This window comes from Amblyraja radiata, chromosome 43, assembly GCF_010909765.2.
Source record: "Amblyraja radiata isolate CabotCenter1 chromosome 43, sAmbRad1.1.pri, whole genome shotgun sequence".
NCBI classification, from domain to species: Eukaryota; Metazoa; Chordata; class Chondrichthyes; order Rajiformes; family Rajidae; genus Amblyraja; species Amblyraja radiata.
In genome coordinates, this window is record NC_045998.1 from 4,152,101 (window position 1) to 4,164,557 (window position 12,457).

At 48.5% G+C, this 12,457-nt stretch overlaps 1 protein-coding gene across 1 annotated transcript; it reads left to right on the plus strand.

Moving 5' to 3' along the window:
- Positions 1 to 382: 382 nt before the first annotated feature.
- On the plus strand, positions 383 to 9,585 carry LOC116968006 (probable G-protein coupled receptor 139). Its single transcript, XM_033014640.1, has 3 exons — positions 383 to 1,126; positions 8,353 to 8,546; positions 9,489 to 9,585. Exons 1-3 carry the CDS (start codon positions 383 to 385, stop codon positions 9,583 to 9,585), a joined length of 1,035 nt encoding a protein of 344 aa, XP_032870531.1.
- Positions 9,586 to 12,457: the final 2,872 nt, after the last annotated feature.

Sequence of the window (12,457 nt, forward strand, 5' to 3'; positions counted from 1 at the left end):
CTTGTACAATTTTAACATTACATCCCAGCTTCTATACTCAATGCTCTGATTTATAAAGGCTAGCATACCAAAAGCTTTCTTTACCACCATATTTATATGAGATTCCACCTTCAAGGAACTATGCACGGTTATTCCCAGATCCCTCTGTTTAACTGTATTCTTCAATTCCCTACCATTTACCATGTACGTCCTATTTTGATTTGTCCTGCCAAGGTGTAGCACCTCACATTTATCAGCATTAAACTCCATCCATTAAACTGCATGATGACCAGATTTAAAAGCTGCATCTGTTCATTTCCTCACAGGTAATTTAGTGGCGATTATTGTTATTGGACGAGGAAAGTGCGGGCTGTCTCGATGCATCACGCACTATCTGGTGGCGATGGCGGCAGCAGATCTAATGGCCGTCTTCTGCAACGTGGCGATATTTTACCTTTACGCTGCGATTTTTCGGCACACACACACTATTGCTTGCACCCTACATTACGTGATGGCCTATGTGTCGCTGGACTGCTCAGTCTGGTTAACTGTCGCTTTTACATTTGATCGCTTTGTGGCCATTTGTTGCCAGGACTTCAAGACCCGGTACTGCACGGTAAGAATCGCCAGGGTGGCTATAGCAACAGTGTATGTTGTGAGTTTAATACGGAACATCCCCTACTACTTTGCATTTTATTCTTATGAAATAAACCAGCCCGTTGGATGCATGGAAAAGCCGGAATATTTTTCCCACCCTGGATGGCTTGCTTTCGCTTGGATTCACAACGTTTTAACCCCTCTGCTTCCGTTTTTCGTTATTGTGTCGCTTAATATCGTGACGATCAGATCGATCGTGGTTGCGAGCCGAGCCCGCAGGAAGCTCCGAGCTCACGTCAGTGGCGAAAAACAGGAGGACCCGGAATTGGAGAGTCGAAGGAAATCGATCATTTTACTCTTCTGTGTGTCCGGCAGTTTCATCCTCCTGTGGCTGACGGACGTGATTACCTTTATTTATACGCATATTGCCAACATACACTATATCCCAAACTGGGCTCATCCTTTGACGATGGCAGCTGAAGCCGGGAACATGCTTAAAATTCTGAGTTCGTGCACGAACACTATTATATATGTGGTGACCCAGTCCAAGGTCAGAGACGAACTGAAGAGTGCAATCAGGTATCCATTCACAACGTGTCTTAAGATTGTTAGAAAATAAATTGGATTATATGTATTGTGTAATTGTTAACGACGCGGTTAACGGGGTAACCATAGCTGCAGCGCCTATTACGAGCTGAATTAGACACATACTGGTCTGGGAATGTTGCAATAAGGTAGTCAAGGTGAATGTTTCGAACAACTGTCCCGCGACTGAAACAATGCGAGCTGATTGCCGTAGAAGGGAGTAAAGTGAATGAATGAGACCAGCTCTGACTATTTCTGGACCGGATTCCCTGTATGTGTAAAGGACCGAGCGCCCACTGCAGACCGGTTGTGTCAAGATCTTAAAATCAGCTACAGTATTTCAATAAAAAATATTGATGGATTTATGTGTTGTGGATCGTATGCAAATCAGAATAATTTTACCTATTTAGAAGTAAATGTTTTTTACCACATTTTTCATGAGATGTATTCATGTACACATTTGCTACAAAGTTCTCTGTCCGACATAGCTTGCTGGATCTCCGCTTGCCAACCATATTAACTCTCTTTCGCCGGGTGCAAGTTTGCAACCTTCACGTAGTCTACTCTGTTTCGACTAATGCAATCATAAAAAAACATAGACACATAGAAAATATGTGCAGGAGTAGGCCCTTCGGCCCTTCGAGCCTGCACCGCCATTCAATATGATCATGGCTGATCAGCCAACTCAGTATCATGTACCTGCCTTCCCTCAATACCCGCTGATCCCTTTAGCCACAAGTGCCACATCTAACTCCCTCTTAAATATAGCCAATGAACTGGCCTCAACTACTTTCTGTGGCAGAGAATTCCAGAGATTCACCACTCTCTCTGTGAAAAATCAACCCGACGTGCACAAACACATGATCAATTAGAACAAATTGGCCTACAACTATAGACTGTGCACGCCACACGAAAGAAGAAGATTCCCCTTCACATTCCCATCTCGACCTGTCTGTCCTTAGTCCCATCGTTTGCCACAGTGAAGTCGCGAGTAACTGCAGGAAAAACCTCATACTTCCATATGGGTAGCTTATATCCCAACGGTATTAACTTTAAGTTAGGGTCATGAAGCCAAACAGCGCGGGAACAGTCCATTTGGTCTAATTTACCCATGGGTACTCGCTACATCTGCCCGGTTTTGCTGCAAATCCCTCAAACCCTCCCCAACCCATGTTCCTGTCCCAATATCGTTTACATTACGTTATTCTACCTGCCTGAACTACCGCCAATGGCAGCTCGTTCCATGTATCCATCACCCATTCAATGTCAGAATTGTCCCTCGGCTTCCTCTCAAATCCTGCCACACTCATCATAAACCAATATCCTCTGGTTTTGATTCCACCACTCTGGGTAAAACTGAACGGTGTGCATTCCCCCGATACGTTTCCTTCTTGATTTTCTACTCTTCATATGATCAACCTTCAGTGCCTTGCGCTCCAAGGGGTAGCCTGCCCGCCCAACCGATCGCTGGAGCTCATGTCCTTGTATCCTGGTGTCATCCTTGTTAATCTTCTCTGCTCTCTTTGCAGCTTACTGACATCTTTTCATCGGTCCTGGAGAAAACTGTATTATATATGTGAACTCATCAAAAACTCTTGTACACTCGTAACACAACACCTTTGCTCAAAATCGTGACCTATGAAGGTCAATCGACCAACATTTTTCCTTACTCCCCCTGTCTGCCTGTGAGGCCAGTTTTAGGAAACGTTGTACCTGCACCCATCGATTCTCTTGTTCTACAACCTTTCCCTGGGTCATGCTGTTCATTGAGAAGATGCTTCCCTCGTTGACGGCCAGAAAACAACGTCTTAGAGATATCTGCATTCAAGTCCATTGGCCATTCCTCAACCCGCGTATCCAGCTATGTTGGGCAATCATCGTTAGTACCATCTTAATGTCAGTCTGAAGAGGACTCTCAACCCTAAACGTCGCCCATTCGTTCTCTCCATAGATGCTGCCCCACCCGCTGAGTTTATACAGCAATGTTTGTCTACTTTAGATCTTTCCAGCATCTACAGCCCCTACTTTAACATTTAGAGTCAGCTTATTTGCTGTCGGCCGCAATCTTACTAACCGTGCTTCGTTTAAGCATACTTTTCTGTACACATCTGACATATTCCACCTAATCTAAGCCCTTTGCCCTAGGGCCATCACGGTCTTTATTTGCGAACGTGGACATCGAAACATAGTCATAGAAAATAGGTGCTAGAGTCGGCCATTCGGCCCTTCCAGCCTGCACCGCCATTCAATATGATCATGGCTGACCATCCAACGCAGTATCCTGTCCCTGCCTTCTCTCCATAACCCCTGATTATTGTAGCCAAAAGAGCCTCATCTAATTCCCTCTTAAATATAGCCAATGAACTGGCCTCAACTACTTTCTGTGGCAGAGGATTCCACAGAATTACAACTGTGAAAATGCATTCTAATCTCGGTCCTAAAAGACTCCCCCCTTATCGTTAAACTGTGCCCCTTGTTCTGTACCTCCTCAACATCGGGAACAATCTTCTTGCATCTAGCCTGTCCAATACCTTAAGAATTTTGTAAGTTTCTATAGGACCCCCCTCATTCTTCTAAATTCCAGGAATCAGTCTGACGAACCTTCTCTGTACTCTCTCCATGGCAAGAATATATTTCCTCAGATTAGGAGACCAAAATTGTACGCAGTACTCCAGGTGTAGTCTCACCAAGGACCTGTGCAACTGCAGTAGAACCTTCCTGCGACTATCTCAAATCCTTTTGCTATGAATGCTAACATACCATTCGCTTTCTTCACTGCCTGCTGTACCTGCACGCATACTTTCAATGACTAGTGTACCATGACACCCAGGTCTCGTTGCATCTCCCATTTTACTAATCGGCCGCCATTCAGATAATAGTCCACATTCCAGTTCTTGCCACCAAAGTGAATAACCTAACATTTATCCACATTATACTGCATCTGCCGTGCATTTTCCCATTCACCCAACCTATCCAAGTCACCTTGCAGCCTCCTGGCGTCCTTCTCACAGCTAACACTGCCCCATAGCTTCGTGTCATCCGCAAACGTGGAGATGTTGCATTCAATTCCCTCGTCCATATCATTAATATATATTGTAAGTAGTTGGGTTCCCAGCACCGAGCCTTGCGGTACCCCATTAGTCACTGCCTGCCATTCAGAAAAGGACCCGTTTACTCCTACACTTTTATTCCTGTCTGCCAGCCAGTTCTCTATCCACATCAATACTGAACCCCCAATACCGTGCTTTAAGTTTGCATACTAACTTATTATGTGGGACGTTGTCGAAAGCCATCTGAAAGTCCAGATATAACACATCCACTGGTTCTCCCTTATCCACTCTACTAGTTACGTCCTCGAAAAATTCCATAAAATTCGTCAGACATGATTTACCTTTCATAAATCCATGCTGACTTTGCCCAATGATTTCACCATTTTCCAAATGTGCTGCTATCCCATCTTTAATAACTGACTCTAGCATTTTCCCCACTACCGATGTGAGACTAACGTCTGTAATTCCTCGTTTTCTCTCTCCCTCCCCTTTTAAAAAGTGGTGTTATATTAGCTACCCTCCAATCCTCAGGAATGTATCCAGAATCTAAAGAGTGTTGACAAAATGACCACTAATGCATCCACTATTTCTGGGGCTACTTCCTTAAGCATTCTGGGATGCAGCCTATCTGGCCCTGGGGATTTATCGGCCTTTACAATTTACCTAACACCACTTCCCGACTAACCTGGATTTCACTCAGTTCCTCCATCATTTTGACCCCCGGTCCCCTGCTATTTCCGGCAGATTACTTATGTCTTCATTAGTGAAGACAGAACCAAGGTAGTTATTCCATTGGTCTGCTATGTCCTTGTTCACCATGATGAATTCACCAGTTTCTGACAGCAAGGGACCTACATTATTTTAACTAATCTTTTTCTCTTCACATATCTATAAAAGCTTTTGCAGTCATTTTTTTTTGTTTCCTGCGATTTGTCTTTCATAATCTATTTTCACTTTATTAATTAAGCCCTTTGTCCTCCTCTGCTGGACTCTGAATTTTCCCAGGCCTCTGGTAGACTGCTTCTTCTGGCTAATGTTTATGCTTCATCTTTTATTTTGACACTATCCCTGATTTCCCTTGTTATCCACGAATGCACTACATTCCCTGATTTATTATTTTGCCAAACTAGGATGTACAATTGTTGCAATTCATCCATGCGGTCTTTAATTGCGTTCCATTGCATATCCACCTACTCTGACAATAGTAGGTAGAGAGGGCAGAGAAAGAGGCAGCGAGGGCAATAATGTTAGTCTCAATGCTATGTCCAATCTCCGGATATATATTTGTTCTTATAATGCTCGTGGACTTATTGCAGCCCTATATTGCACCTACAAGAAGACAAACATTCCCCTTTTTTCGTTTCTCCGATTAAAGTGCCTGACTGGAAGAACCGTTAGTAATGGCATCTCCAACAGCAGCCGGGAAGTTATCCTCCATCAGAAAGACAATTACCACCCCGCACCTGTACCCTTGACAAGGGACTTCCATTTAATTTCCGCATGAGGGCCACATTATATATTTGGCACATTTTGGCGGGCTATAGGGGAGAGAGAAAGGGGAGAGAGAGAGAGAGAGAGAGAGAGGGGAGAGAGAGAGGGGAGAGAGAGGGGAGAGAGAGAATAGAAGAACGAGAGCTACTAGACGCTAGAACCGCTCCTCCTTCTCGCCTCTCTCTCTCTCTCTCTCTCTTCTCTCATCTCTCTCTCTCCTCTCTTCCTCGCTCTCCTCCGCTCTCCCTCCTCCTCTCTCTCCCTCTCTCTCCCTCTCTCCCTCCTCTCTCACTCCCTCACTTCCTCTCTCTCTCCCTCTCTCTCTCCCTCTCTCTTTCTCTCTCTCCCTCTCTCCCTCTCTCCCTCTCTCTCTTTCTCCATCTCTCCCTCTCTCCCACTCCCTCTTTCTCTCTCTCTCTCCCTCTCTCCCCCCCTTCTCCCTCTCTCTCTCTCTCCCTCTCTCTCTCCATCTCTCCCTCTATCTCTCCCTCTCTCTCTCTATCTCTCCCTCACTCTCCCTCTCTCCCTCTCCCTCTCTCTCTCTCTCCCTCTCTCCCTCCTCTCTCCCTCTCCCTCTCTCTCCCCCTCTCTCTCTCCCTCTCTCTCTCCCTCTCTATTTCCCTCCCTCTCCCCCTCTCTCCCACTCTCTCTCCTTCCCTCCCTCTCTCTCTTCCTCTCTCTCTCTCCCTCTCCCGCTCTCTCCCTCTCTCTCTCTCTCCTTCCCTCCCTCTCTCTCTCTCCCTCTCTCCCGTCTCGCCCTCTCTCCTCCTCCTCTCTCTTCTCGCTCGCCTCCCTCTCTCCACCTCTCTCCCTCTCTCTCTTCTTCTCTCCCCCTCTATCTCCTCTCTCTCTCTCTTCTCTCTCCTCTCTCCTCTCTCTCTCGCTCGCTCTCTCTCCTCTCTCCTCTCTCTCCTCTCTCTCTCTCGTCGCTCTCTCTCTCTCTCTCCCTCTCTCTCCTCTCCTTCTCTCTCTGCGTTCCTCCTTTTTCGCTCTCGTAGCGACACTTTCACTGACCCTTGCCCAAGCCGAGAGAGGGCATAGGGAGGGGGCAGAGATGAAAGATCGCACACATTAACGCGCCACCGACCCATTTTGACCGCCGCACCCTACTTCTATTTCACGCCCCCCCCGTGATGTCTCGGCTCTGACAATTCGAGGGATCTACCCGGTAACAACACGAAGAGCAGCTCCGGTCGCCGTGATCCCCGAGTCGAATCGATGCCTAACCGACACACGCTCCGTCTTGCGCTGCGCTTGGTGCGGGCCGGATAAAATCTCGTGGCAGGCCGGATGTGGCCCGCGGGCTATAGTTTGGAGACCTATGCCCTTGACTATCAACATACTAGTCCTGTCCCGATTAACATTACGGCCACAATTTAACACTCAACGAACCTACCCACGCTCTGATTTCACCCGCCTCATCCGACAAGCTTCTAGCATTAAAATAAAAGCAAGCTCATCCTGCCTCGTTCCTTACCGAGCGTCTCCATCCTCTCGACTGAACTTGCTTTCATCTCCTTCCATAATATCTTCCAGCTTCACACCTGCCCTACTCCCACATTGGATCCCGCCCCCCTTGCTCTGTCAGGCTGAACATCCTTCTCCACCTCGCCTCTACCTTTTTGACACCTGTTGTCTTCTTTTCATCCCTAAGCTTTTCACTCACTCCACCAACCTGCCAAAAAGATCGCCGCCCCTGTATCAACCTATCACTTACTAGGATTTGTCCGGACTCAGTTTCCCTATTCCACCCCAACCCCCTCCCCCCCACTAGTATCGGTCGGAAGAAGGGTCCCAACCCGAAACGTCGTCTGTCCTTACCCTCTCGAGATGCTGCCTGAGCCGCTGAGTTCCTCCAGCACTTTGCATTTTACTATGTATTCCAGCTTCTGCAGTTCCCTCTGAAACCAACTGTGAAGACAGTGAAGGTTTGGACTGAAGGGGCTGTCTCTGCACTACAGGAGCAGTTTCAGCAACCAGACTGCAGTTTGTTTGCCACTCAGGACACTTATGACTCTCAAGTGGACATTGAAACATACACCTCATCTGTTTGGACTACATAAAATCCTGCACCGACAACGTCACAACCCAAAAACAAATAGAGACCTTCCCTAGTCAGAAGCCGTGGATGAATAGAGAGGTCAAACTCCTGCTGAAGGCTCGCGATGCCGCTTTCAGATCTAATGACGTTGAGGGATACAGCTCAACCAGGGCCAATCTGAAAAGCGGAATCAGGAGCTCAAAACACAAACACAAGCTGCAGATCGAGGAGAATTTTCAAAATGACTCCGACCTCAGACTCATGGGACAGGGCATCAAGTCCATCACGGACTACAACAAAGTTAACCCCCCCCCCCCCCCCCCCCCCCCCCACCCCCCAGCCAACGACTCCTCCGCTCCTGACGAGCTAATCTATTTCTATTTCTATGCTCGTTTTGACCGGGACAATAAAACACCAGCCATCAAAGCTGCCCCAGCCCCGAATGAACAGCACCTCAGTCTCTCTACCTCTGCTGTACAAGGCGCACTGAGCAAAGTGAATGAGCACAAAGCTGCCGGCCCCAACGGCACCCCCGTGCGTGTGCTCAGGGCATGTTCTGGGCAAATATCCCTGGTCTTCACTGACATCTTCAATCTGTCACTGGCCCAGGGTGTCGTCCCTACATGCCTCAAAACTACAACCATCGTGCCCAAACAGTCAGCTTCAGGGATTCTCAACGACTTCGGCCCAGTGGCACTGGCTCCCATCATGGCGAAGTGCTTCGAGAGACTGATCCCGGATCACCTCAAATACAGCCTCCTTCCCACACTGAGCCCCCATCAGTTTGCCTATCGGTCCAACAGGTCAACATAGGATGCCATTTCAGTGGCTCTTCAATGTGCCCTGACCCACCTGTACAATAACAACTCCTACATCAGGTTGTTAACCATTTATTTCAGCTCTGCAGTTAATACTGTCATCCCCGCCAGTGTGATCACCAAACTCAGCGGCCTTGACATCAACATCTCCCTCTGCAACTGGACACTGGCTTTCCTCACTAACAGACCCCAGTCTATTAGGATTAACAACCTCACTTCCTCTACTCTCACATTGAACACCGGCGTGCCACAGGGCTGTGTGCTCAGCCCTCTCCTCTACTTCCTCTTCACCCAAGACTGCGTCCCCATGCATGGCTCCAACTCCATCATAAAAATCGCTGACGACACCATGGTGGTAGGGCTGATCAGTGACACCAACGAATCAGCCTACAATGAGGAGGTCCAGCACCTGGCAGCTTGGTGTATCAAAAGCAACTTTGTCATCAACTCACAGAAGACGGAGGAATCATTGTGAACTACCGGAAGACCAAAGGCGGCAGACATACCCCCATCCACATAAACGGGACTGAGGTGGAGCGCTTCTCCAACATCAAATTCCTCGGGGTACACATCTCTGAAAATCTTTCCTGGTCCCTCAACGCCGCCAAACTGATTAATAAGGCGCAGCAGCGCCTCTTCTTTCTGAGGAGGCTTAAGAAAGCTCACATGTCCCCTCAGATACTGTCAAATTTCCACCGCTGTACCATAGAAAACAACCTGACCACCTGCTTCACGGTGTGGTACAGCGGCTGCACCACAGCTGACAGGAATGTACCGCAACGGGTGGTGAAAACCGCCCATAACATCATCGGTGCCCCGCTCCCTGCCATGGCTGTCCTTCACCGCACATGGTGTCTGACACGGGTTTGCAAATCACTAAGGACCCCTCACATCCCAACCTTGGACTGTTTGCCCACCTCCCATCAGGGAGGCGGTAGAGGAGCCTCAGGTCTCTCACCAGCTGGCTAATGAACAGTTAATCCACAACACCATTACCCGGCTGAACTCACGGGCCCGGATCTAGCACACCCCCCCCCCCATTCTCATCAGTATTATTTTTAGATTACATAATTTATAGGTAAGCTCTTATTCATTAGAATATAGCACATATCAATCGTTTGCACCTTAACAACTATCTGTATATATGTATACGCCTATATACACACACCAATATACCCGCATTTGTATATATGTATTAATCAGCACTTCAGTACTTTGCACTCTGGTTAGATGCAAAACTGCATTTCGTTGTACTATGTGCAATGACAACAACGTTTAATCTAATCTAATCTAATCTAATTAGACTGCACATGCACAGATTAGCAGGCACTTTGTAATTTCCGGGGAGGGATGCAGCACGGCAACAGTTTCCTCTGCTGCGAGTGTCTACCTTCGAAAACCAACATATGCAGTTCCTTCCTATTCGATTTTACTAACAGATGAGCAATTTTACGTCGGAGTCACGTGAGTGACTACGTGTAGAACCCGCTTACGACGCATGCGTGCCATATCGCTACACGCATTCGAACTCGTCATCGCTGGAGGAAGAACATTCCTCCAAATCGGCAGGGGTTGAACCTGCAACAGGAACGTAAGGGAACCTCCTTTTTCTTTACTTACCCTTTTTTTATCTAGAAGGCTGATGAAGCTGGCTGGGGAGAGTCTGCAGATTTGCAGGCAGCCAGCAGCGGCCGGGGCCCGTTAATTACTTTTAAACAGGAACGGAGCCGACTTTAGCGCCAGGACAACGGTCGCTGGAGCATTTTCCCGACAACCCGGAACTTGCCCCACAAGTCGTTTAGTGGATTTAATAATTCATGGGTCCGAGGGGCTGGAAGGTGCGGAACTGGCGCGTTAACAGGGGTTCCGCAGGTCTAAAAATAGCGGCGAGCGGTCAGTGCCCGAGAGCACTGAGTACACGTTGGACCCGCTGGACCCGCTGGAGCACCGCAGAGGCGCGGGGGGGGGGGGGGGGAACAGACAGCAGCAACAGGCTGAACTTCCGTAATGGGAATAGCTGTGCCAGACTTACCCCCCCCCCCCCCCGACTTTTGCTCCCGTTTTTTCGCGCAGACTTTTGCTCCGGACTTTCCCTCCCGATTTTTGCTCCCAACTTCGCTCCCACGCCGGCCCCGGCTCGTCGGGAGAGGTAGGCATAATCAGAGTCGTTGACTTCGAGGAGTCCGACTGAATAGCCGCGAGCGACCAGTGCCCGTGCGCACTGGGGGTCGGTTGGAGGGGTTTTAGGAGCAGCCACGAGCGGACAGAGCAGCAGGGAGCGAGAGGCACAGTCTCCCAATAAGGGAGCGAGTGCAAATCACACCAAAACGGGTGGAAGAAAGAAAGAATCAGAACCAACATCTCCCGAAAGGGGAGTGAGTGCAAATCACACCAAAACGGTTGGAAGAAAGAAAGAATCAGCACCAACATCTCCCGAAAGAGGAGTGAGTGCAAATCACACCAAAACGGGTGAAAGAAAGAAGTAATCAGCACCACCATCTCCCGAAAGGGAGCGAGTGCAAATCACACCAAAACGGCTGGAGGAGCTCCTCCATGGTGGCAGTCCCAGAAATATGGAGGCTAGCCACAGTGGGCAAAAGGTAAGTCCCACAGCGGTACCCCGTGTAGGGCCGCAATATAGCTCTTACTCCTCGGAGGAGAGTGGGCAGGACCAAATTTGGTCAGACCCTGACCAAGGCACAGGTTTACATAACCCTGAAGGAGGGGAGAAAGTGGACTCTGCATTTCACCCTGTGTAGGAAATGGACAGAGCAACGCGTAGAAAGGCTGTAAAGAAGCTGCAGGACGTCAGTGGCGAAGGTGCCGGGGACCTGCAGCAGCAGCCGCCGGCACAGGCAACTTGTATGGAGACATCAGCTGTGCCGGATTTAAACCCCGCGCCGGGAAAATCAAATCCTAGACCGGGCGGGAAGGCAAAGCGCAAAGTACATCACTGCGAAAGTGATGTGGAGAAACAGCCTCCGGATAATACTTACCGATACCGAAGTAAGGATGAGCAGCTGCAGGATATAGCGCAGCCAGCAGCGGCCACTTTCGCGGAGCTGGGAAACCGGTACGAGTGGCTGCAGCATGTTGGGCCGTCAGCGACAGGTGCCGGGGAGTACCGGGACTGCGAGCAACGGCACAATTATATGGGGCGGCCGGGAGCGACCAGTGCCTGTAGGCATAGGGACCGGCTGCGGCAAAAACCGCGTGCGACTAGTGCCCGAGAGCACGAAGGTCGGCAGGAGCAGTTGGATAAAAGTACATGTCTACACATCACCTGCAGGCCAATACCTTTGCTGAGGTGTTGGCAAGACATTTACCTCCAGGAAATTGTGGGGCTCTCAATGTGGCCAGTGTTAACTGAAGTATTTGGAGACACGTTGGTCAGGAAGCTGGCTTCAAATCTGACCAGTTAGCCTTACTCACAGGTGTGCTTTTGTTCCCCTGAAACAGACATTATTGGAACAGACATTACTGTGTAATCCTGAGATGGGAATGCTATCTATCAGGAATTGTATTGGACTGCTGGATCCTTTAGTCTTAGCAGTAACCAAAAACTTAACAAGACAAGGTATTGAACCGAAAGAAAGTTCTAAAGTCCTATCAGCGGGATATTAACGGCCGCACTATTAGAAATAAACATGACACTACTTCACCAGGATGCACTGGCCTTATATGCAGACCTGGAACCTCCCAAACCACTGATATAGAATGTGGAGGTATTCATTACTTGCTCCTTAGTTCAGAATGTACTGAACTGAACGTCATTCAGACAAAGAAGCAACAAATTGAAGCATATAATATCAGACATTATCTAATTCTGAACGCAGTCACGCGTCATTCAAACAATTTATGGGTCATTCTGACAGGCTAATGAAGTAACCGACTGA

What these genes read in the sequence shown, in the direction of transcription:
- LOC116968006 (XM_033014640.1), top strand. Translation starts at nt 383, where the DNA reads ATGGCGGCAGCAGATCTAATGGCCGTCTTCTGCAACGTGGCGATATTT. An exon ending in ATGTGGTGACCCAGTCCAAG is followed by an intron (nt 1,127 to 8,352) that starts GTCAGAGACGAA and finishes TCACTGGCCCAG; the next exon opens with GGTGTCGTCCCTACATGCCT. An exon ending in TTTGCCTATCGGTCCAACAG is followed by an intron (nt 8,547 to 9,488) that starts GTCAACATAGGA and finishes ACCTCCCATCAG; the next exon opens with GGAGGCGGTAGAGGAGCCTC.